The sequence below is a fragment of the Nesoenas mayeri genome (genome assembly GCF_963082525.1).
Source record: "Nesoenas mayeri genome assembly, chromosome: 1".
Lineage (NCBI taxonomy): Eukaryota > Metazoa > Chordata > Aves > Columbiformes > Columbidae > Nesoenas > Nesoenas mayeri.
This window is the reverse complement of record NC_137541.1, coordinates 180405777-180432561: the sequence shown is the minus strand read 5'-3', so window position 1 is coordinate 180432561 and position 26785 is coordinate 180405777. Positions and strand designations below refer to the sequence as shown.

The 26785-nt window shown below is 40.9% G+C and overlaps 1 protein-coding gene across 3 annotated transcripts in view; it reads left to right on the top strand.

The window, feature by feature from the left end:
* ELF1 (E74 like ETS transcription factor 1) overlaps positions 1–26785 on the top strand; it is a 92490-nt gene that overhangs the window by 42391 nt on the left and 23314 nt on the right. Inside the window, exons 1-4 of one of the 3 annotated variants that reach the window (XM_080355897.1) lie at positions 9457–9541; positions 9913–10222; positions 17971–18145; positions 26076–26183. In XM_080355897.1, the coding sequence (XP_080212023.1) occupies positions 10151–10222; positions 17971–18145; positions 26076–26183 (355 nt within the window). In that variant the 5' untranslated portion in view covers positions 9457–9541; positions 9913–10150. Of the gene's footprint in view, positions 1–9456; positions 9542–9912; positions 10223–17970; positions 18146–25041; positions 25074–26075; positions 26184–26785 lie in introns of those variants that run through there. The other 2 variants (XM_080355896.1, XM_080355898.1) reach the window with 2 other exon arrangements.

The following is a 26785-nucleotide window of genomic DNA, read 5'->3' as shown; positions in this document are numbered from 1 at the left end:
TGACAGCAAATGAGAGGCGAACAACAGAAACATTGCCTAATCTGCTCTATATTCATACAGATTCTTTAAAGACACTGCAAAGGTAAGACCCTTTATGTTTTTCAACCTGTCAGAGTTGCTGACTTCAGCCTTCAACATGTGTATTCTTGACAGAAGTATCACACTGAGGCTTGATGTCTGTGTGTGTTTCGGAAAGGGGAAACTTCAGTAGGTTCTGTGTGGATTAGTTTGTACTCCTTTCTAGGCGGTGCACATCAATTAAATCAAATTCAGATTTCTGAAACTGCTTCTATACTCAAACAAATGCAAATCACACAGTATTTCTATGGCTACAACAGAGAGACATTTTGAACTTAATGAAATATTTCGTTCATTGTGCTTTGACACTCCAGTTGGAAAACTTGACAAATAAATTAAATTGCAAATGGGAAGCCACAGAATGCTAAAAATCTGTGTTGCAGAAGTTGTAACGGGGATTTTTACTGACTTTGGTCCTATAGCATCTCCTGCAGAATGCTGAAAGTCCTGTGGGAGTTTAACTCTGATCTAGAATTACTGATGCTTGGCTGGAAAAGGTCACCTGGAATAAGAAATATTTGACTTAAACCTGATCTCCGCTGGCCTTTTTTTTCAGTATATATTTAGTGTGCATTTATATTCCAGTTTAAAAAAGAAAAAATAGTCTGGGTCTTTGGCCAGCAGATTTTTCTTTGGTAAACTTCAGTTTTTTCCTGCAGGTGATTTAGAAATTATGATTGAGTTACTAATTTGTGGGCAAAGTCATTTTTAGAGAGCAGTTGACAGTTTTATATCAGTATTGAGTACAGACTGTCAACTGGTAATTTGTGAAGTTTGGAACTAAGCCAAAGCAATTACATTTAGTTTCCCCTGATCTTTCTTCCTCCTCCTGCCACCTCTTCATTCTCTTGTGTGTATGCATTAATCAAAAGAGCAAAATCTCTTGAGGTCAGGCAGTTCTTCACCCCTCCACCCTGTTTTACAGGTTTCCTCGTATCCTGTTTTAGCAGCTCAGCCCTTCGGCTTTCCCTGTACTGAGACCCTTTCCCTTTGAAATCAGTGAGATTTGTCTTATCCGCATTTCTCTTTTATAGTTGCTTATAGGATCGTGGTCTTAATCCTCCTTAAAAGGTGCTATTAAATGCCAGAAACTGCTTGATGGTGCCTTTTAAAACATTTATTCTGTGTCACTGGAATAATTCATTTGGTTTACAGAAATTTCTTAACCAGATTTGGGATTTTATCAGTTTACAGTTTTCTCTATCTTTTTTTAACCAGCTTTTTGAGATTTTGTGCAATATAAAAAATAGTAAGACGTCCTTGATACTAATGTTATTTATTAATGCTGGTAATTTGGTTATCTTATGACAACACATAAAACCACCCCTGTCTCTGCGAATTTACTGTTGGATAATACAGTGTATACTGAGTGTTGTAGGACAGAAAGTAACGAGAGAGTGTTTGTTTTCCTTTCTCTCCATAATTAGTATTACTTGTGTCTTGATGAGCTGGACTATGTGGACACTTGCAGTGTCATATCGAACTTGTAGTCCATCTATTACATTTTTGGAGTGTTTAATATATTATTATTTTTCTGGTGGAGAATACGTGAGTCCAGAAGTGAGCAGTTACAAAGGAAAAAATAACAGCAAAATCCTGCCTGTAGAGATGTGTGGTTGGAAGCTACATTACTGGAGGTTTGTCTTGTGTTATGACAGTTCTTTTCCATTCTGTTTAAAAATAAATCCTTATGTAATGAGGCTGATTTGTGATGTCTAATTACATCGAGCTGTTTTAAAAACATAATTTTGCTAAGCTTTTGACTTCTGTCATGTCTGTAGTGAGGAGTTTGAGCAAGTACATCTAGGCTGATGCATTTTTAATTGCTTTCCTTTCATCCTTTCAAAACTAGTTGCTTCTCGACTTAATTGGATATCTCCTTGTTCTCATTTTATCAGCTGGGAAATACAAGCACCTGATTTTTCCCTTCTCTTTACCAATTGTAATGAATTAACTACAAAGGCGGAATCAAAGGACAGACCAAGCTAGTGATTCCCAAGAGTTTTGGAGCAGCAAACCACACTCCCCAGCTGATGTTTACTGGAGATGAGCATGCACATGTACCATTATGCAGCAGCAAGAAGAGAAACAGGTCTTTGCTATGAATGTTACTGTTTTAAGCTGGTCCTTGGATCCATATTATAGTGCTAAACAAGTGCTTTCAGAAGTGTTTGTAAAAAAAAACCTGATGGTTGTTGGGATAAGAGACCTTTGGATAGCCCATGGCAGGGAAGTTCTTAGAAAGACTGACAGTCGCGCCATGTGTCGCCAGGAAACTCTATGTGACTGTGTGCTTCTGGCAAATGCTTTTTAGGTGGTGAAGGCCTGGCCTGCACATGTGCTTTTGCTGTTTTTGACAGTAACTGCACACAGATTTTATCTGTGCAAGGCTGAGATGTTAGTGCTGCTCTGTTCCCCTGGCTGGCAAACTGACTGCTGAGTTCTCCCAAGCTTGGCAGACTGTGCAAGCTCCCTATGCACTGCCTGGGGGACATGGTCCTTTTTAGGGGGGGGGTCCAGTTAATCTCGTTTATTCTGCCTTTAGTGGGTGAGGGGGAGATCAAGCTAAATATTCTCCCAGTGGTACTGAGGTGGTGATGAGCAGCAATGGGAGGAGGTGGCTGAACTGGAAACAGAGAAGGAGCACTTCTGCATATCACCTCGTTGTACAGGGATGTGGGAGGTTGTGGGGTTTTTGTTTCTTCAGTAGCCGAAACAGCTACACCAAAAGTAAAAAGTCAGTAAAAGGTCACGCATTTCATACATTTATTTTGGTGTATACTTGATGTGTGTGCATCTACACACACACAAAAATATGGATAAAGTATGTTCATGTATCTGCAACTGGTATGTGTATGTATGCATCCACACAGACATGTAGAGCAGGTGCTATGCAGTGAAGCAACTTTACATGGCTTTTATCTAACTGTGCTTGAAGTAATGCAGTTTATCCATGAGCTGAGGCTTTAGTAACCCAAATTCAATCTGAAAGTTTTAAAACCGTACGGATAGCCAAGGCTGCTAGGTCACATAACCACTTCTGAAAATTTGCCCACATCTTCTCTTTTCAGTGTCTGATGTGCCAAAAAGTGCAGTTTGGGTAGCTGCAAAATGGCATGTGAATCCACTAAGCAGTTTTTGTTGCGTGGGAGGGAGGGACGTGGGGGGCAGGGAGGAAATAATGTCCAGTCTCTGACATGGTTTGGGAGGGAAGGGAGGGCTAGTGTTGGGATGCCCCATCTTCTTAATCTCTTCTTCTTATACCATGTATCAAACCTATGGAAATGCAAGATTGAGTTATTTTCCTCTCAGAGGAACAGGGAGACTGGGGAGAGGATTTGGACTCTTGCTTTCCCCTGGAAATGCCCTTGCTTCCTTGCTCTAGGCCAAGTCACAGCTAACTTTTCCCATTGAGTTGGCTCTACTTTCCAAGAGCAAACACTTTTCAGAGAGGTGACTAAAACGCAACATGGCCTTTCTCTTGCCTGATCAGATCAGGGAGGCTTGCTCTTAGCAGATGTTTAAACACTTTATTTGGAGCTCAAGAGCTTCAGTAGCAGAGCTGGGGAGAGCCTTCCTCACCTCGGTATCTTTTAGCTTGCTGTTTAGAACTGGCTTTTTGGTGGTAGTCTGATGTTTTGTTGCCATAGCATAAGTGAGTTATTTATAGTGCTCAGCGTCCACACACCTACACTGATTTGGGGCCACCTTTTCACATTGAGCGTGCTGGCGGGAGATGATCCAGAGGGAAAAAATCCTCAACCGCACTGTAATTTTATTCAGATTTCCCAGCAGCGCTCTACTGAGTTGCTGCGTTTGTGTATAACAGCTGTGTTATAAAAATGTGCAAAATAAAAGGGACTTAAAAAGTGTCAGGAACATGGGAAATAGGAAAAGGAAGGTTTTCAGGGATGAGGGAGTCTGTAAACAGTACTGGATCTGTTACTGTTAGTAGTCTGGAAAGGAATCTTGCCTCATATTAAATATTCAGGCTAAAAGGCAGTTGTGAGAAAAAAAAGCATTAAAAGATGAAAAATTCTTTTGGTGATGGCAAAGAAGAGCTTTTTGCTTGCGTTTGTGTTTTCTGTTTTCTTTGGAGTAAACATGCTTTTATGTGAGATTTAGGGAAGAGGGGATTCATTTCAACTTCTTACATATTGACTGAATTGTGTGCCAATTCCTTTTTTTTTTTTTTATTTTTATTTTATGCTTGTTTATATTTAACAGATGAACCCTCTTACTCTGTCCTCCTTGTAGTATATGTACTGAGATCCTGTGGTGACATAGGCTGATTTCCAGCCTGGCTGCAAAACAGGGATTTATTGACACTGATGATTTCTTTGTCCTTAATGAAAGCTCAGCAAAGGTCACTCTGTTGACTTGTATTATGTCAGCTGCTTTTTGCAGTTTCCCCTAAGCAGCGTGGATGCTTTCAGAAAATTTCAGACTGTTCCTTGCGATATTTCTTTCCTTCCTCAGTGGTACCCCCGTACCACGTTGCTTTCCTATCTCCTTTAATTTGTGTGAGCAGTTGAAATACTGAACCTTCAGAAACTTCTTGTGCCAAGTAACATATTAACTTGTTCTTGTTCCTTGTCATTTTACTGACTACAGATGCCCTGGGTCTATGAATGCAGTTCAAAGCTCCTGTTCTGTGCACTTTCTTAATATTACTGAATAGGAAACATCAATCCATGAAGAATAGAGTAGACTGTATTGTTAGCATTTATGCTTAGTGTGAACCATACATAAAGATCATAGTGGGTTGGGGATTTCTGCATTATGGGGATTTCTGCTTTTCCTCTGTTTTTAAGAAAACCAGACTCTACAATGTATTATTTGTACAGTATCTTTAAAAGATGCAGCTCTGAGGAGGGTGGACTGGCTCTGGCTTGATCCATCCTTAGCCTACACTGGTAAAGGAGTTACAAACTTGAGTACAATTGTGTGGTTACTCTCCACATGTTTGTGTGACCTCAGCTGGGATGGTTTTCAGTCCTTCAGTCCAGAATTCCCAGATGATGTCTTTATTTGTCCCTTTCTTCTCATTCACTCCTCTCTCCCTCCTGTATCCAAGGTGGTGTTGACCTTTGGTGGTTCAGCTTTGCATTTCTGTTGAGTCACAACTTGGACACTTCTAAGCCAGAGCTAATGCTGCATACTGGCTTAGAACATCCATGGGAAATTGCAGTTGCAAGTCAGTTGTGCCCATGCTAAATGAGTTGAGCTGTTTCAGCAGTAACTCAGGATTCAGATCTGCATCTGAATCTTAAAGCAGCTAAGTTGGTTTTTACTTTTAAATGTACGGATGATCTTACTAGTTTCACAAAAAAGGCAGCGCAGGATGATTACAGTCATCTTTAGTAACCCTCAATGGGACTGGATCCAGTACCTTGCTGGAGGCACCTTTCAGCTCAGCTGGGGTGCTCTCAGTACCAAGACTTGAGCTTCCCAAGTTTATAGCTGAGCTTCTTCAGCAAATCTTTGGGTTCGTGCCTGGCACTTTGGTGCCTCCTACACAGTGCTCAAATTAAGAAATTTTTTACCATGAGGATGGCAAAACACTGGAACAAGTTGTCCAGAGAGGTGGTAGATGCCCCATCTCTGGTAACACTCCAGGCCAGGCTGGATGGGGCTCTGAGCAACCTGATCTAGTTGAAGATGTCTCTGCTCATTGCAGGGGGGTTGGACTAGATGACCTTTGAACATACCTTCCAACCCAAGCTATGATTCTATGATAAGGCTAAGGCAGTATGGGCTGTGGTGGCTCATGTTGTCAGGAGCTGGCAGATAAATTGTGGACCTCTTCCAAGTTGGAGCCCAGTTCCACTGTTGCAACTCCACGGTTGGGACCAAAAACGTTGGTTCTGGAGATATTTCTCATGAACTTCGTCAAACATGCTAAATAGGGCTGAGATTAAGTGCAGGTTATATATGGTGAGAGTGGTGGGGAAAAAAGTTGTGATGTCTGGCTGGAAAGAGTCCTACAGTGTATCTTCTGAGATACCAGAGTGGCAGTGTACTAAGGGTTAAATTAGCTGAGTGTGCTTTTTGACAGACTGAGGAGGTTGTTCCTAGATGGGGAAATCAGCAGAGGAGGGGAATTTCCAGAGGGACTGAAATAATTTCTTTTTATGTTCATTTTCAAGGATTAAGCAAAATTAAGGCATTTATTTATATTGGTGTGTCTTAATATTTCTTTTTATAATATGTTTCTACAACAATTAGTAAAAATGAAAGTAAAACCTTACTCATTCTGTAGTTCTGAAAATTTGATGTAGATTTTATTGTAATATGTATTGGGTTCCCTTTCTCCTAGGACTCATTATATCTAGTCAAGCTTGTTGTGCATGCGAATACAATTTACGCTTTTTACACTGTTTGCAAATAACTGATTTTCTACTTGCAGATGTACATAAAATCAGGCAGGGGGATAAGTGGCATTATATAGCAAAAACAATAGTCATGTTTGTGTTAGCCTATAGGCAGCAGGATCTGTGATACTTGGAATAATGAAAGCACAGTTTATAATGATAAATGTGGAGGAATATATAGCTGGTTTAGAATTGTGGTGGCTTCTGTGAAAAGCTACTCTTGTTTTCTGTATGCCATAGAAAGTGATATGGGTTAAAGGAAAGTACTTTTGCATCATTTTTCCATGCTGTTATTGCCCAATAGATCATTTGCTATTACTGTGTACTGCTAAAGAAGTAATGAAAAGTTTCCTGTAAATAATAATAATTTGAGTGCCCAACCTTTATAAGGTTAGATATAAAAGTTCACTAAAGCCTGTTTGTTCACTTGGGTCATAATGTTGTGGTTAGAAGTTTCTTTTCTTGTAAGAAGAAGGTATCATTTAGCTAGATTTATAGATTATTTATAGATTCCTCTGTGGCTTTGGGGAGGGGGCATAAGGGTGAAGGACAGCCTACTATATAGCTGTACATCACTGCGTCACCATGGTGCAACGTTCATAAAACAGCTTTTGAATGTCTGTTCCTGCAATGGTATCGGATAATTAGGAAACTCATGTTACCATAAAGTGTGACTGTTCTAAGGAGTGTTTGTGTGACACTGCTGCAGTCTCTTAAATGATATTAAATCATGATGAAGAGTTTTGTATTGAGTAGTTTGTTTTCAAATAAAAAGTAAGAAAATATCTTTATAGCTTTTAGTAAGTTTGCTGCCACAGCTTTTGGATCTTACACATTTATTGTGGTTTTTGGTATTGTAATACCTACTGTAAAATATTGTTATTTTACAGAATAATAAGTGACCTGGCACTAGTGGAAGAATATGCCAGTTCTCAGTGCATACAGGGAACTTTTAAAATCTGTGTTACGGTAGCTGTACCTCCAGTTTTCCTTCTACTTCATGAGCTCACTAGGTAGCCTGCATCTCCGACACTTCATTTATCCTGATTTTACATTGACGCTGTTAATTGCTACTGACCTTAGAAGGTTACTGGATCCGAAGAACTTGTACTCGTTGTTCATACATGTGGCTTCAATCATTGTAATGGAGATAGTTATAAGCCCTTGCTGTATTTCAACTCTGGTTCTCCCTGGACAGTTAGCTTAGCCCCCCTTTTGAAATAAGTCTCCATTTGGAAGCTGAGGAGCTTCTGATATTTGCCCAGTGATCCTTTGGAGTGAAGTTACTCTTCACTGTTTAGAGGGAGTGACTTAAAATACTATTATTTCATCTTAGTGGAGAGTTACAGGTTATTTCCAAGCAGTAACCAAAATAGAAGTTGTACTTAAATAAATTTCCATACCTATCCTCTCTTCTGAAAGAGCTGGTACATCCCTCTTGACCATAGATTGACCCACTTCAATCACTTTCTGTAGGCAATATTAAACTACAGATTATATGGGTATGTACTTTGTTTTCAGGCTGGCATACAGGACAGTAGGAGTCTGGGGCAAGTTGGTTTCAGTCCCACTGTACTGGCATATGTGTGTAATTTCTTGGCAGCATTCTTATCTTCTAGAACAGGGGTGTTACACTCATTTTCGCCGGGGGCCACATCAGCCTTGCAGTTGCCTTCTAAGGGCCAAATGTAATTTTAGGACTGTATAAATGTACCTACTCTAGAAGTTGTGGCCAAATAATTACATTTAGAGAAGTTACCCAGGATTATATGGTTGCCTGTAATGCTTTCAGACCTGCCAAAGGACAGAGAAAGCCATGTTAACTGTTTAAGTCAGGCTACCAAATAGCAAGGGCTGAGGTTGAACAGTCATGATTCTCAAAGCATATCCTGCTCTGTTCATGCATGTAGCTCTCATTAACACAAATACTTTCTTGTTAGGGTTGTGGCTACTCTTATGAACCCTTTAACAGCTAATTAAAGCACACTTAGGAATTTGGGGAGCTTCTCCTGTTTGCATAATCTTGGGTTTCCTGATTTCTTAGAAGGGTAGGATCTGGTGACTTAAACGCTTGAATGCTTTGCCATCACTGCTTAGGAATTTGGGAATACCACAATCTATATGGGAAAAACAGCTGTTACATTTCCTAGAGTGAGGGAGTATGAGCCTGTGACATGATCTTCCCTAATTAAATTGCTTGGCACTGAGGAGAGGAAGATGCCCTTCATTTTTCTTTTGAGTTGCAGCCTACTGCGAAAACAAGGCAAAGTGAAACCTCCTGAACTAAGGCAGATGTTAATCCTCACCAGTGGCACTGAAGTCACCCATGGGCTTTTCTAGGAGGCTCAGTCTGGATGGGTACATGTTAGACTTCCGGCTCTTCTGTCACAGCAGCCCTTAATCAAAGGCAGTTTAAAGAATTTTGATCAAAACACTAGGCACCACACATTTCGCTTCCTTAAAAACATATGGATTTAAATTCCTAGGCACCAACATAGGTTCCTAATTTTAGACACCTGTTTCTGTCATTCTTTTGAGACGGTGGATTTTTTCATTTATGTATTGGTCACCTTAGTTGTATAAAAAGATTACGTTTTGTGCTCACCTTTTTCCCCAGAAGTGATACAGCACACCTCTTTGTAAGCTCATGTTAACCATGTTTACCTTTGGTGCAGATGAGTAAATGAAAATGTGGGCACTGTAGGCATGCATCCCTCCAGCAGTGAAGCTGTTTACATTCTGTAGTTTAGGATATATTTTTTTTCTTTGCTATTGTACTGTGCATTTTTTTGCCTGTTCTAATTTGCCATGACGTGGTCAGTGCTGTTTCCTTCCGGCTGCTTGTGAGCCTGTGGTAGAGATAAGGATACGTTTACAGTGCATTTTTAACAAGAAGCTGAAGAACTGCTTCATGTAGGAACTCAGGGACTCTCTGCTTTGTACAAAAAAATTATTTACTGGTTTCATTTCTTTGACACCGTGGAAATCAAGATCCAGACCATTTTACTTGCAAAATAACAACCTTGCTGAATTTGAACTGTGTATGAAGAAGAAAGATGATACACTTGGGATACCCTACAGCTGAGTAGGTCGGTCTGGGTCTTGTATTTTTACTTCGAATATACCTTACAGATGAGAGTTACTAATGAATGTGAAAACTGCATGTATGAATCAAATGAAAATACGGATTGTCTTTTTGTTAACTTCTGTAACTTTTTCTTTGGTGTCTGCTTTTAATATGAAACACTTTGAACAATATGATGTCTTACCTCCTGGGACAGTTTTATTTTAAAGGGAGTTAAACTTCATATGTATTAATCAGTGAAAGTTATACCTCTGAAGATACAGAGGTGTCTGACTTTCTTGGAGTGAGTTAGAACAGTTGTAGTTTGGAGCAAGCTTTATTGTAGCTAAAGCAATCGTTTCTTAATTGTAACTTTTTAATTTTTTCCCTCCACAGTGCTAAGAGCTATTAAGGTGGGAAGAACAACTCAGGAAAGGATTTCCCTTGGTTTGTTTCCCTTCAAGAAGAGAAGAACCTGGGAATACTGATGATCTGAGAAATACAAACACTGATACTTGATTCATTTTGCGATCCTGCTTTTCTGCCCAGCCGGACCTCGGTGACGTTCTCAATTCTTTCACATTCAATAACGTTTTCCTTCGTATGTGGAGCTGAGACCTGGGAATGCATTATTATGGCAGCAGTTGTACAGCAGAATGAGCTTGTGTTTGAATTTGCCAGCAACGTCATGGAGGACGAGCAGCAGGTATGGGACGATGTAAGAAACCATATTTGTACAAACGGGTGTTAGGAATATTATGAAAACATGAGGAAAAAATGTAGTGTAAAACATGAAAAAACAAACATTGAGGTAATTATTGTTGCAGCAGATCTTTGTGCTGTTTCGAAAGCTTCCTGTTGCTTCCTGTAACTTGCATGGGCAGAACAGAAATTGGTTGAAATGTTATAACTTCTGCAGTATTGCAGAGATAGCCTCCTCCAAAAATGTTTTTTTCTTGTATTGCTGATCTGTGCCAGTAGAATACATCCGTGGCACAGAATTCCCCAAATTCTGGTATTTAACAGCACTTTTAACTTTCCTAGTGTGCTAGGATAAAATTCTGAATAAAAGTCACGGTCACACTACTGATGACTAGAAGGAGCAGTAGATACCTTCTCACTGCTTTTTACAGATTGGTTCCTAAATTGTGTTACTGTATACTGGCTACACAGAAATAAGCTTCAAAGTAATTTAAATTGGTTTCTTTCACACTGAAGGGAAAATGTCTATTTCTATTGAAGGAGGCTCTCAATTAGTTGTAAATTATCTAAACCACGTTCTGTGAGTTCTGAGGCTTCAGTGAAAGATTCCTATTTTAAGAACAAGGCAGCTCCTCTATAGGCAGTGGTTAATAGTAGGGGTTTGCATTTATTAACAAGAAATAAGTTGTCTGGGTACTGTGGAGGGACAGACTGAGAAGTGCCACAAGAAACTGCTCCTCTCTTTGTGACCGTGAAAAGCATTTATTCTCCTCTTTTTCAAAAATACTTATGGCTTTATAATCTTGTCTGTGGGTTTTCTGTGTGGCCTCATATCTGGCTGGGTCAGCAGCCTGTTTCTGTGGCCTGTTTCTGCTGTCAGAGTCATGCGATCATTTCAATGAACTGAGTGTAGTCTGTCTGAAGTGCTAACTCACTTTGGGTGGAACTAGTAATGTAACTTCCTTCCCTGTATTTTTCCAGAGCTAGTGGTAGCCTGGGGATTTAGATATGGGAATTGCACAAACATGGTTGAAAATGAGCCTTATTTATTACCTCTGTTTGTTTTTCATTGCTGGCTTTACTTTACAAGCCAGTGGGAGAGGGGAGAATTGAGATGGGGAGAGCTACTACAGTGTGGTTTCTGGAAGGGGTAGTGCAAGCAAACATGGTTTTGTTCAGTTTAGCTATGCATTCTGCCTCTTGCAATTTCTTCAGATGCTCATCTGAAAAACTTTAAAAATATTAAAGAACACTCAACAGGGCAGTAAAACCTCCCTAAGCAGAGCTTTCTTCAGCTCCAGAACAAACACAGCCTTGGCGTTTATCTCATAACCCAAATAAATCCTACTCCAGATGAAGCCTAAGGAAAGAAGGCAAACGTAGCATGCCCTAAAGGTGATGAAATCAAAGATGTGAAAGATCAGAGAGACAGAGTGCATAGCAGAAGGTCTGTGGCTGCAAACAGTTGAATGCAAACCCCTCTTAAATCACCAGGTTGACTTAGTTCAGGTATCAAAGATGCAGGTAGGCAGCTAGCTGGCTGCATGACGGTAAAGCTTAAATACTCAGCTGTAGAAAAAGAATCCTGCATAGGGAAAGATCTGGGAAGCTGGAGCAAGGTTTAGGTCCAACAAGGATTTATAGTACAACATTAACCCAAAAAAAATAGCTTATTGCTTGCTTGTACCTGGTTGATCTGCTACTTACAACATAGGAGCTCCTATGTTGTGTTTGAATTCTGGACAGATTGGTTGTATTTAGGGATGGATAACGTGATTTGGGTACCTTGCAAAAATTTTAGCTCTAGAAGGGCTCTGTGTTGGTCAAAAGCGTTTTTTGAGCTTCATCAGTATACAAAAGGCGACGTATTTGTACTTAGGTGTCATTTAACTGATCTTTGGATAATTATTTTTGCGATGCCCCCAAAAGCTGGTAGTACAAGAACTGTGGTACTTTTCTTCTTGTCAAAGCTTTGCCAGGAGCCCTGTCATGCCAAGAGGACACGGAACAGCTGTGGGGAGAGGTTCAGGGTCTAGATGGCAGCTATGCTCAGTATTTCAGGGAAGTCATAATTCATGGCTATTTTTTAAAATCTGGGGTTTTTTTCAAGTCTTGGTTAAACAACCGTAAATTATGAACAGCCCATTTGCAAATGTAAGCATTCAGCCAGGGGCAGGCACCAGTGGGAGGGACTCGCTCACGTGGCCCCGTGTGAACGGGAAATGCTCTCTCTTATCACTGTTATCCTTTTCAGTTCAGAATTTTTTTTTTTCTTGTAGCATTCATTTATCACATTCTGCATGTATGGTTAGGAATAGATGTGATGAAAATATCCTTGTAATTTTAAAAAGGGAACAAGTGGCTTACACTAATGCTACCGATAGTCTATCTGGCTGCTGCAAGATGTCAGAGATCCTGGTTAAACAGAGGGTTTGCCGGTTTTTTATTTAAGAGAGAGAGACTGCACACATAAAACTGGGCAGGAGTTCCTACAGGATTTTGCTGAGTCAGTGCCGCTGCCTAAAATTGCTTTTCTTCATGTCTACAGCTTCTCCTCTCAATATCTTTTCATTTAGTCCTTCATTAATGTCATATTTGGTCAGGGCATTTTTCATTTAATAAGCTGGATAGAAGCAGCCACAGAGGCTGGATCCACAGTAGGAAGTTTTCAGTAGTGCCATGGACACCTATCTGAACCATCACAACCATTAAAGTGGTAGCATGGTCCTCAGCGTGACAGCTCTGCCAACAGATCCTCTCTCAGGTGTCTCTGACGCATGTAGCAACCTGTGCCTGAAGGCACCTTCTGTATCTTGAGGAGCTTTTCTCTCTTCCCTTCTTCTGAGGAAGAGGGGGGTCCAAGCCCTTAGGTTGGGCCGTGACTTCTGCACCATTTTCTCATGCCTTGGTTTGCTCTTCCACCTTCCCTGGTGTTGCCAGGGGCTTTCTGAAACATTAGGTCACCTGGTCAAGGCCAAGGTCTACATTTTTTTTGGCTATTTCCAGCTCCTATAGAAAGTCCCTCTCTTATCCACCTGCAGTTTTATGAAGACTTCAACGGAATGGTTGTGAGATCCATAATGATGTTGTCTCTTGAGAAAGCAAGTAGCATTAATATGCTTCCAGCATCCCTTTGTGAAACTTGATAATTTCTCAGATGCTGGTCATGGGAACTCCTTTAAAGTCAAGAGGCTGCCTGTGCTGTTGGCACCTTCAAAAAAAAGCAAAACCAAAGCCCATTTTCTAGTCACCGAGGTCGTTTTGCCTAGTCTTGTTTAGTGGTTTCATGTTTTTGCTGGGTATCATATTTTGCTAGTACCAAAGGGAGCCGTGGTAAACACGGGCTCTTCTGCAGTTCTAAATGTGTGCAAAGGTATAATATATCTTACACCAACAGAGCTATGGGAAGCTTTAGCTTGGCTCTCTGTTGGGATTCATGTGCTTCCAGTGACATCAAGAACATTATAAAAATGCTGATGTGAGATTTTTTTACCTCTCAGCAGTCATGTAGACATCAACATACATTAGTAGTAGCTTTTAAAACTGAATGAAATCCTTGTTAATGAAATTATAACCAATTGCAAGTGTTGTACAAAAATGTGACGGCGGTTTCTGCAAAAATGCTTTTCAAATTACATGTGATTGCAGTTGCCGGAATGCTTTTCTTTCTGAAAGCATATCGTATATTTGTTCCAGCCTTTCCTTTTCACAACTGTGGCAAGAAAGAAAATCCATGCGTTGTACCTCTGCAAGGTATGAGTTGGAAGCAGGTATAACAATGGTTTTGACATAAAAGGCCACAAGAAGTGATGTTTACTCTGAATCTTCCAGTTCAAAGCTATTATTAAATTAAAGAAAAACACATTTCATGTATTTTATCATGAGGGAATGCTTTTCTGTGTGTCTTCTGTCTTTGGGAAGCATACTGTGTCAGCAAGCTCCTTGGACGTCCAGTGCCGAGGTATTCCCCTGGCATGGGGGTTTCTCTGCTTGGAGACAGACACAGCAACCGTGTCGGAGTACATGTGTGGTGGTTGTTTCTAGACATGGTCAAAATACACTTTAGCGTTGCAGAGCAGATCACATTTGATCATACAGATGAAATCAACTGCCACTGAAATCCGTGAGAGCAGCAGTATTCAGTGCCATGGGGAACATTTTGGTCAGCGGTGAAGCGTGTTTCGGTAACACATGTGTACTTGGACTTTTGCAATTCGGTTTCACAGCAGAGTGGTGAGTAGGGTGTGATACAAATGGGGCTTTGAGAAGCTGCACTGGAAACGTGTGACAATCGGTTGGTTTTATCTGTGTTTCATGTATGGTTCTGAAACAGTTTTTTATGACTTGTCCCCAAGCAACAGCAACACTGGAGGTGGTTTTGCCTCTCAGGGGCCAAGTCAGCAACGTGAGCATCAGTCATTAGAGAAGGACAGCACTGAGCCAGAGTAACTTTTTTATCCAGAAGAAGCTAATATGAGGCTGATAGTGTGCACAGACAACTCGATCTGCTGCTGCAGACCCTGCAGCTATCGAGCTGGTGCAGCAGCAGAAGGCGGGAGGAAGGAGCTTCTGTCTTCGATGACGTGGCAGGGAGGCAGCTGGCCATTTGGTGATGAACATGTAGGAGATGGATGCCTGCATCAGAAATAGACACTCCAACTCTTCCACCCTTTTTAAGTCAATGGAGAGGAATAGACATTTTTAGGGCATGATTCATGCACAGGAGCGTAAAACTGGGCAGGGAAATTGTGCCCTAGAAACAACCATTTCTCTCTGATGGCTCTGAAGGAAACCTGGGGTTCCCAGCTCCAGTCCAAGTGTCTGCACCACAGCTGTCCAAAGTTAGGTGAGATGAACCTCACCCTTAGTGTCTGTGAACTAAAGCAGGATCAGAAGACTGAAGTCTCCTGACTTGTGTCTTCTCTACCTAAAATCCGTAGTTTTTACCTGCTTAGTAAAATACTGAACAGGTACTTGCAAAACATGTGCTTTGCTTGCTTGCAGGTTACAGGAGCCTCAGTAGAATGTTGTATATAATCCTTTTTAATTTTTTGTGTGTGTGTGTGTAGTTAATATATATGGGTGTACGAGATACATAACGTGCATCCCCAGAGTTATGTACTGTAGCATATTACTGAAATTGAGCTATTAATTGTATCTCGATAATGAGGCTGTAATGGACCATCCTCCTTCTAGTTTATAGAACATATTGTTGAAAAAAACCTTTTGTAAATGCATGCAGTATTTTATTTTTCTTCTCTCTTTACAGTGCTTCATCTTTTTTATTATTGTGGCTTTTATTTAATCAAATCTATTTATTTATTCTTGCCTCGAGGCAAGTAGGATCGGGGATGTTTGGGTCAGTGAACAGAATGCAAAATGTGAACATGATTCTTCCTGAGGAACAGTGGGAACCTATTGGCCACTGATGATTCCTGGTTTCTCAGTCCTGGCGAGATAGATAGAGGTGGCCTTGAAGATACAAAGTAGAAGCTGCCCCATTGCTTGACTCGATATGTGCCCATCATCTGGCAACGTGGTTGCACAAGAGAGCTTTAGCTGGTCTGTCCTCTGTTCATTTTTATTGATCTCCTACCATGTTAATCTATTTTGAAGCTTATGCTTGGTAGAGTAGGTAGGTTATTTCTTGGGTTTTTTTTGCTTTTGTTGGAGTCTTTTTCAGACTGTCTTCGATAGAAGCCCATAGAAATACTACTTTTTTTCTTAATTCGTTCTTTTCACCTGGTTGCCCTTTATCACCGTTGTTGCTGAGACATGTTTTACAGAACACAGAGCAATTTTAAGTGGTAATTACTGCCCTTTAAAACTTCTAATTGCATTTTCCACTTTCGGTACTTGCATTCCAGACTCTTCCCTTAGGAGAGGCTGATTCCCATAGCCTTTGCCTGTGATGAGCCAGTAGCTCTGATGTCCCTTTTCCACTGGTGGTGGTGTGTGTGTGGTGACAAGACTTTGAGACATGAGCAGTCCCTAAGCAGACTCACAATCAAATGGTTGTCTGTTTGGGTTTTCGTTGTTTGTTTATTTTTTCCTTGTGTGTTTAAATAAAAAAACCCTGCTTGATCCATGCATATCTGTGCTCTTCTGTGTAGGATGAGACCATATGTATATATACTGTTTTTCTCAGAAGCATATTTTGGGAACTTTTTCACTTGTTTTCTTGTTTTTAAGCTTGCCACATTCATAATGTGATATATTTTGATAGTGAGAGAACCTTAGAGTTACACTAGATTTTCTTGGAGCCTGCTCTGCTATCATCTGCTACAACTTTCTTCCTGCAAATGACATTTTAAAAGGCTCACTTTGGAAAATACTGTGTCTGTAATAAATGGTGTTTTCTGAAAACCTGTTTCTGTTGAATGGTCGCCTTTTCAGAGAGTATGCATCTTATTATTATTACTGGTAAGCTTTGATTTCTGTTTTCCCAGCTGCCTTTTCTATACCTGATGCAAAGTAACCATTGAGACAGAAGGATGATGTCTGAAAGCTGACTTAGGAAGGAAAGCTTGGGGGAAGTAATGCCAAGTGACTAAAGCCATGAGAATTAGAGAGGGAAAGTATTACAGCATGTATATTAAGTTCTCCCTGTTGCATCCCTTGTTCTTGTAGCAAGTGTCTCCTAAAATAGTGATTTCAAACAGTGTCTCATGGGAAACCTTGTTCTTCTGGGAGCTTCATCCAGTCCTGACAGCCACAGGACTCCTACACCCCCAGCTTGATGGGAAGAGCAAAAGATTAAGGTCCTTGCAGCAAATTACTTGCCCGGTATTACTGCCAGCAGTGTTTAGTATTTACTGTGCTGTGCCACTCCTCTGTATTGTCAGCTTTTATACTACGAAATAGTGTCGTGGGAGTGTGGTATTACCTTGTTAAGGTTTGATTGCAGGGTGACAATAAACCGTGGCAGATGTTTTGTTAACCCCTTCTTCTTCCCCCTTTCCCCCTTTAGCCCCTCTCTCTTCCCCCTTCCCACTAAGGACAGGCGATTGAGAGGAAAAGAAGGACAGAGAGAAGAGAGTTGAAAACAATTAAAAATGTTTTACTAATGCTACTAATAAAATAGAGAAAATAATACATAATATACAAAACCAATCTTGAAAGTCCCAGCAACTGCTCTGGCAGATATAGGGCTGGCACCTGGAAGTCCTGGACTGAACTCTGCAGCCAACCAGGACTGGATTCAGTCTCTCACTAGGCCTCAGTTCGCAGGGATGATTCGCAAGGTCCTCTCCTAATCTTGGCCATAAGGAAAAAGGGACGAGATCCTCGTGATCTCCCACTTTTATATGAAGTATCACGTGAATGGGATGGAATACTTGGTCAGTTTTTGGTCACCTGTTTTAGTTCACTGCTCTCGCAGGATGTGCATCTATCCTTGCATTCCATTGCTATGTCTACCAACATGTATCTAGTTTTCAGAAAAGTGCAGTTAGTAAAAGGACTTTAGCTGACAGGAAAATCCACTAAAAGATAAATTTGTTTTTAACAAAACCAGGACATACCTATGGGAGTAAAATCAGTATATTAGATACTACAGTGATATTCAGCTTCTGGCCCATAGTGAGACCCTGCTGCTGCTTGGTTTTACATGCTAAAAATCATCTTATTTTTTTGGTACTGAAGGTCTAATATTCAAGTTATGTGGTCTGTTGAAGTATTAATCAGCAAGTGGTTAGATGAGATGTAGTCTAAACTAATTATTATTTTAACTTTATTTTTTCTACCCCCCAGCTTGGTGATCCATCTATTTTCCCTGCTGTCATCGTGGAGCATGTTCCTAGCGCAGAGCTCCTACACAACTACTCAGGCTTAACCTGCGTGGATGAACCCAGTGACATGATCACTGAGAACTCTCTGGATGTTGCAGAAGAGCAAATAATAGAAGATGATGACATCACCCTCACAGGTCGGCAATAAAAACGTTTCTGTGCCATGGTTTTGCACCAAGATGGCTGTGGCTAATGGTAGAAAAAAGCTTAATGACAAAAAACAACAGGAAACAAAATTATAGTACTTCTGAATGCTGTTAATTCTGTACGAGACAGAGAAAATGGCATTAATACTGTTAGCAGGTGGCTTGTAATCCCAGCTGCACAGCTGATAATGGTGAAGAGTTTCATCCATCAACAGAGATTAAGACAGAGTCCTACTCACAGTACCTACGAGATTTTTCTTTGCTGTTCACAGCATTTGTTTGCTCTTATTTAATGGTTGGTATATACCTAAATAAACATACACACCAAAAAGCAGGAATGTGCAGCTTGAGTAGATGTACTGCTTTTAGCTTCCCGAGGGTATACAATTAGCCACAAAATGTGCACATTAGCATGACTTACTGCTGTAAGTATGCTCAGCATAGTATTCATTCTGAATCTCTCATAATGATTAATGCCTAAAATACAGATGTTCTGTTTAAGTTCTGTTAGAAAAAGTAGCCCCAAAGAGAAAACATTTCGCAAGAGGAAAGCTCAAAGATATAGTACGTATTTTAAAAAAACAGCCCCTCACTGAATGCATGTAGTTGAAGCATTTTTGCAGAACGAGTCTGAAAGATGGAGTAGCTACTTCACAGGGAGAGGATGTCTTTCTGCATCTTCTTTCAGCCATTGGGCTTCACACCTGGCCTGTCTCCAGGGCTGGAGACAGCTTGCTGTTTTCAGTCATGCTTTTGACATTATTTCCAAAGGCGCACTCTGATATAATCTTCTACCACCAAAAGCAAAACAAAAGCTCAACAAAACTTGACATGAGGAACAGTTCACAGAGTAAATTGACATGAGCTGTTCGCAGTAAGTGGTTTTATCTGATAAAAATGGCTTTTTTTTTTCTTAGTAGTGAATTATCTGTGAACAGACTATGACTGTACAAATAAGTTAGCTGATTATTCAAAAAAGTTTTACATACTTAGACATTATTTCAAGTTGAAACCTCTTGCCAGCTATTCACTCGCTATTCATATTAATTATTCACACTGCAACTGGCATTTCCTCAGTGTGTTACTTAAGCACCACTTAATGTGGCTGTGTGAAATTTTTCATAGCGGATCATTTTTGTGAATCCATATTCACTGTAATATATTATGTGTGCATTTTTACTAGCATGAGTAATTGTGAAACTCCACTTTTTTGAATGCTCTTGTTAGCGTTGGTTTTTGTTGTTGCTGCTCACATGAGAAGGGTTTGCAAATTGCTGCCAGAGACTGAAAATATGTAGTCCTTGTACGCGATGGTGTCCAAGGGTTTCTGCGATACTTTGCAGAGAGACAAGCACGGTATTGTTCCCATCACCCATTGTAGTTCAAGCAATCTGGTTTTCTTTAAAGGCGAAGTCCTTAGTGAACCAGAGCTGCCACTTTGCAGAGATTATTGTTGTGAATGAGATGTTAACTAATTATCTGTTTCACACCGTCCGTCCTGCTGACTCCGGTGAGTGCTGTTTTTCCTTGGAAAGGGAGCAGATGAGCCCAGGCCGGGCAGGGACCAGCACCGGCGGCTCAGCCCTGGCTTTCGGGCAGGGAGCCATCCTGCTTCACTCAAGTGGGGCAGAATTCAGGGGCCCAGGGGTGCAAAAGCAACCCACAGGAGGTGAGGAAAGGTCACTGTGGAACGAGCCTTCTGTCACCTCCCTGCTTGCTGCAAGCGTCGGCTGTGGCCGCAGCTGCCAGCTTGACCTGCCGGGCTGCCGTGGGGGAGACCTGGTTCGAGCGCCGCTTCCCATGAGCTGCCTCTGAAATGGGACTAATCGTAAATGAAATTTCCCACCTATTCTGTTTTTCAGCTGCTTTTTTTCCCCTCCCTTAAGTTCCCAAGTTCTGTTCTTTTTTTTGTTTGTTTGTTTGTTTGTTTGCATGGCATGTTTTGTCTCAGTGGTGAAACCCGTTGTTTTGCTCTTTGAAGTTTGTACTGATCTTTTCAGTTGCTTTCACGTTACGCCTTTGAGAAAGGATCAGACATTATAAAGACTGTACTAATTCCACGTTAAAATATTCATAGGGCTGAAGTTCACAGGAAAATGAAACTGAAACCACCATCATTTGTGACTAAACCTTACAGAGAAATGCCTGCTTAATATGCAGGATTTGCCCTTTTTTTTTTTTTAATTTAGCAGTTTTTTCAGTACCATCTTATGACTCTCTCATATATTAAACTTCTCTTTTGTCCTGAACTAACAGAAATTAGCAGTAGGCCTCCTGAAACTGAAGCAATTAGTTTTTAGGGTTCTGTCTGCAGAATGATGGAAGCTGGTAGGTTTTTCCGTTTATAGATTGTAGCTTCAGCCCTTCAAAACCAGAGCTATCATACATGAGTGATGGCTTAACTATAGTATAAATTATAACCTGCGGAAAACTATAAGAACAGCATCTGTTACACGTGAAACCCTGCTGACAGATGGCCAACAGCCAGCTATGTAGTTACATTAATGCTCACGCTCTAATTTTTTTATAATGAATAGGCAGACATTTCTTAATCACTGTCCTCTTTAAAAGTACTTTTCCCTGGAAAAAACTACGATGGTAATTTATGTGGTCAGTTTGTTGCCAGTATTAGGGGACTTTAAATGATTAACTGTCATGTAGTAAAGGGCAATTAAGAAAATAAATTGGAACATTTGGCTTTGAATGAAGTTTTATCTCTAAAGAGAATATTGAAGTGTTTGGTTTGGGTTTTTTTCCTCTGAAAAATACAGGGGATAATATTTTGTGCAGAATAAATTCTGGGCCAACTTGTCAGATGGTACAATTTGCTACACTTTATTTACCTTCTTAATATAACTAATTACAGTTATAAGATGCATAGGAAGGAGTAACTAATTGGATTATGTAACTTCCTGAAACCTTTTTTGGTTTTTTAACCTTTGCCATGTCTGGCCAGTTTAATTTGGAAAAATAACAGTTAATCAAACTCTGCCACTTTGTGGTTCACCTATTTTGGCGTCGTTTTGAAAGCATCAGGGAAGTGGCTGCACTGAGTCATTTTATGGGGATGAGGGAGGAGGGATAGAAAATCCGCACTTAGATGCCCCGTGCACTGATCTGAATCAGGAGTGTGGAAGTGTGCATCTTCATGGATCAATAGCGGTGCTCAATAACCAGTTCAGAAGTTATTTTACAGCATTTTGAAGTTGGCTGGCATTTGGCTTGTACGTGTGGTGAAGCCGGTCAGGGAGGAGAGTGAAGGCAAAGAGATGTTGGCTGCTGCAGTCCCACACAAACCCAGCGCCTTTGGTGATCATTTATGATGCTGCAAAGAAACTCAAAGGAGTAGTTAGGTGGAAACAGAACCTCACAGTGTTAATCTGTGAGGATTTTTAGTTTATGAGGGGCCAGTTGTAAAAAAAAAAAAAAAATGGGTATGGTTTCAGTTACTTCATAAAGAAATTATTCACGTGTAGCATCTGGTGTAGCATCACGTGTATGCGTGTAGCATCTGGTTAAAAACAGTGAGAGTTGTCCCTATAGCTCCCCAACAAGATATTTATCCTCACAAATTTTAAAGCTTTATTTTAAAGAGAAAATGAAGGGTGGGTAATGTGTAGGTCTCCTGAAATACCTGTGTTCTTAAATTATTTTTCATTATCAGTTAACAGTCAGTTCGCAGCTGATACTGAAAAGCAATCGCTTAAATTGAACAGCCAGTTATTCTGCACAAGTGGGCACCTTTTGTGTTTAATGGATATTTTTCTATTTTGAAGAACTTTAGATTTCTTCTGGTGATACTTGGAGGCTCTGCGGTCCCTGTTTCTATCCGTAGTAAAACCAGACATGAATTTAAACATGACTGTGAGCAGCCCAGCAGCCCTTAGCTTGGCCTGGACAAGGACTCGTGCTGTCGGGAGGTGACGGGACCAAGGTGGGACTGCCAGGAACAGGGTAAAGCTTTCAGAAAAGATGCTGGGCAGGAGCAGGGAAAGCAGCACTTTGGGCAGAGGCGGGGACCTTCCGGCGTGAGGCGGGGTTTCTGTCCCCATCAAGTGAACAGCAGAGAGCCGTGTTTGGGCAAACCTTGTGCCCACGGCCAGCGCTGATTCATAGTGAACACGAGTTCGCAGTAACTGGGCTGTAATTGGTGTGCAGATACGGAGGCTTACGTTTGTGGCTTGCTCAGATAAACAAGAACCTGTAGAGTACCCTGGAAAAAAATAAGTTACTTTTAGGTGTGGTTTTCCTTTTTTTCCTCCTTTTTTTTTTCTTTCCTTTTTTTTTTTCCCCCCTCTCTTTTTAAAATTTCTACCTATTTAAAATAACACTTGAAATCTGATGCTGCTTAGAAATTACCTCCACCACCACCACCATTCTTCCAGCCCTGACTTTGCTGAAATGTAACAAATAAGCTGTTTCATCCCAATTCTTCTTCAATTTGTGCCTATATTGTAACTGTCAGTGATTGGAATGCCCTTTTAGAATCATAGAATAATTTTGGTTGGAAGAGACCCTCAGGATCACTGAGTCCAACTATAACCTAACTCTAACACTAAACCATGTCCCTAAGAACCTCATCTAAATGCCTTTTAAACACCTCCAGGGATGCTGACTCCACCACTGCCCTGGGCAGCCTGTTCCAATGTCTGACAATCCTTTCCATGAATTAATTTTTCATAATATCCAATCTAAACCTCCCCTCGCTCAACCTGAAGCCATTTCCTCTTGTACTGTCGCTTGTTATTTGGGAGAAGAGACCATCCCCCTCCATGCTACAACCTCCTTTCAGGTAGTTGTAGACAGCGATCAGGTCTCCCCTCAGCCTCCTTTTCTCCAGGCTGAACAGCCCCAGTTCCCTCAGCTGCTCCTCATCAGACTTGTGCTCCAGAATGTTGTGCTCTTAATGTTTTGCAACATTAAGAGGAAAGCTAAAATAACAGACACCAACTTGCCCTTGGTAGTTGAGTGGGTTATCTGCAAGCACTGTCTTGAGGGATATGAATTAGTGTCTTGCTGCCAGTAGGACAGAGAGGTGGGTGCTTCATCTCCTTTGTGCAGTACACCACACCTTGTTTGTGTTAGCTCTTGGGTTCTCACTGTTCAACTTGCTAAACCTGCAAAATCACAAAAACTTCTCTTCAGCCATTTTCTAAAGCTGAATTGTCTTGCTGCATGATCAAAAAAACATGAAGCCTGGCTTGTGTTAAGTGACAGGAGTCTGGGTCATGAACCAGGGGCAGAGATAAGAGGAAGAACCACAGCCCTTGTTTTTTCAGCAACAGGGAAATATTAATTTGGCTTGAACCATCTTGTGAAGTCATGTTCTAAGAGAAGGCTTAAAGGGTGTTAGCAAGAGCATTAATGCAGAAGGGTGTCAGCAAGAGCATTAATGTGGTTAAGAAACTAATTTTTGTCATTCTGTGTGGATAGACCTTTGGCACTCCATACACTTTGGTGAGCATCAAATTATATTAATTTCAGTAATTATTTATATAAGTTCCTTTCATTAGTCTGGGATACAGATGGTTGACTTCTAGCCACACGGTGTAACAGCGATGTGAATCTGGTGACCTCTGCTTTGACTGCTGTTACTCAGAGTGTAGAATTGACTTTGCTCTGTCACCTCAGCACCCAAAAGCGAGTGGGAGGGTTTGCTCTTGCTGGGGAATGAGCAAACAGCAGCTGCTCCCTCCTCCCCACCCACAGCATTGAGGACCAGGGGCTTGCTGCTGCTGGTTTTAAGTTGTATGTGGCACCGTCACCCAGCCCCGCTCAGTGGCTTTGGCTGAGCTGGATCGTGGCCACTGACCTTCCCACCCATTCAGACAACGCCAGAACAGCCGACAGCTGCCTTGGCACTGCTGTATGCCTGTATTTAGGGTGATGTCCTTATTGTGGTCTTTGTTATGTTGGTAGATTATAGGGAAGTTCCCATCCAGATGAAACGTAGAACCAGATGTGATCAAGTTGGCACTGCAGGGCCAAGCACGGGCATGGCTGCACTTGGTCCAGCCTCCTCCTCAGCTCCCCAAGCATTCCCCAGGGATGCTGGTTGTCTCTTGGGGACGAGATGCTCTGGGACTGAGCTCCTGAGCCTGCAAGCTGCATGACAAAACTGTCAGTGGTTTGCTGCCGTCTTGCTCTACGGCTTTCCAAGCCATGACCATAGTCTGCACACACTAACCTCCCCTTGTCTCTTTTCACACTGTCCGCCTCCTCAGCTCTGCCTTTCTCATTTCTTGAGCCTGTTTGGAGATGTCAGCCAGAAGGTGCAGGTCCTGAACTGGCTGAATGTCTGTGCCAGGTGTGGGGTGGAGGGTATCCTCTGGACAACAGGGAGAGTTGCTGGGTGAGTTAGGGGATCCCGACAACCGTCTCTACTTTATTGTGTCTTGGCGTGAGCCTCTGATGCTTGGGGCATAGTAGGACTGAGGTCAAGAAAAATCCAGAAGGTAAGGCGGTTTCTCCTGAGCTCTGTGTGCTGCCTGGAAATCACAGCTGGGTGGAGGAGGTAGGGCTGATGTGTGAATGTCTGCAGTCATCTTTGCCCTCTCCTGATGATATGATTGCTGAAGCTGTAAACATTTGGGGTGAAACTGGGGTTTTTTGTTTTGTGTTGGTGGTTTTTTTTTTTAGTTATGTGATTGTTTAGTGCTCATGGGGTGGGTGCTTTGTTACCATGATTTTTATTTTAAAAAAGCATAGAAGTTCTGCTTTCTGGCATAAACTCCTTTCTTCTATGGGAAGAAGAAGTGTTCCAAGGTCATTGTATTGTTTTATGGTGCATTTTTGTTTGTTCTGTCAGTCAGTCTCTTCTCTTTTTTTTTTGACTGCTCCACCCAAAATTCCTCAAAGCTGAACAGGGGGAGAGAATGTGAAGCTGACTCACTACAGGACTGAGAAAGTAATAACTGAGGTTCGTTGGTGTCCTAGGGAGGGGAATACGAATGCAGCCCTTTGTGTTGCTTTGATAGATGCACGTGAATTCCGCAACGTAGCTTCAAATTCTTGTCAAAGGATCAGGAAGCCTGGGCCGTGCATTTCCATCCAACAAAGAGTAATTTCTAAAAGAATGTGTTAAACGTTTCCGAAGGTTTACAGTACCAGGTGCTGGAACTAGCATCTAACTTATTTGTCATGTTACAATTGTTTTGAAAAAAAAATCCTCTGGCAAGGTACTTCTCTAATCAAACCAATATTATCTTCTTGGACAGCTGTTAATTTACAAAATGACATTTTATTGGATTTTCTAGTGTATAGGTTCAAATCATCATTAGAGCTCATCAATGGAGCTCATCAGTAGACTGATGAGGGATTGTCTAGTAGTCAAAAATTTTGAGAAGTTTGCCAGCCCTCTGTATTGATTTTGTGTTTTATGTTTGCTTTCCACCGTGTTCCTGGAGCCTGTGCTGTTAGCCCTGCCTGTAATCCCCAGGGATTTAAATAGTTTATGATTCCATTACACCTTTAGATCATGTGCTCTCTAATAGAAGTTCTCTAAAAGAAGAAATTAGCAATATTGGGTTTGGTGTTTTTTTTAAATATACTGTCTGGAATATTATTTATGGTAGTAATATTTCTTAGGGTTCATTGGTATTGTGTTTTAGTGCATGTGCGTGATCAGCAAAAAGAGGGGTTAGAAAGATGAGGCAGAAACAAAGGGTTTGTGCTGTTGGTTTTGGGTTGGTTGGTTTGTTTGTTTGGGGTTTTTTGATACGTACAAACTGAAAAATGCAGTGTATTAATTAAATGAAATGAGTGCAGTGTGCATTTTCTCCCCAGCTTACTCATTACTACTCATCTGGTAGAAGATTGTGTTTACCACTTCTTCTAGAAATGAAGGAGGAATAAAAATCATGTTAAGCTTTAAGTCCAGTTTGTAGCTTGTTAAGAATTAATTTTTCTCTCTTGCCTTTAGTTGAAGCATCTTGTCATAATGGAGATGAAACAATGGAAACAATTGAGGCTGCTGAAGCACTTCTCAATATGGACTCTCCTGGTCCTATGTTGGATGAAAAAAGAATAAGTAGGTTTTTTATGAGAGCAAATCCAACCTGCATTTGCCTTGTTTATTTGTGAAAGAAGCAGGGATTCAGTGCAGCATGGCTGCATGGAATCAGCAAGATTGTTTTGCTTCCAGGTAGCCTTTGCATACGTATCAGGTAGATATGTACATAGATATCAGAAATTCAGTGTTGTATGCAATGAAAGATTTCATTGCCATGCCAGAGATGAACAGGTAAGAAAAGAATCAAAAATTACAGAGGGGTGGTGTGAATGAAGTCAGGTGGTTTAGATTGCAGTGTTTTGCTTGGCTGATAAAGGATTAGTCTGTTTATGTTGCCAAGTGAAGAGAATGTACACTTACATCTGCAGATTGCCTTAAATATGAATAAAAATGTGTGATCACCAAATAATTGTGTTTTTTGGGGGAGTGGGTTGTATCCTTATATCATTAAGTTGTTCTGTTTTAATAGTACTTCTGCTTGTGTTAAATGCGAGTGGATGTATTTCATTATGAACTAGTCTTTTCTCCTATGAAGACCTTAAGTGTCATAGTTTTGTTTTACTCTATATGTAAATTTTTGCTGTTTAAAAAAAGAGCTTTTAAAAGTCCTCGTGGCTGTG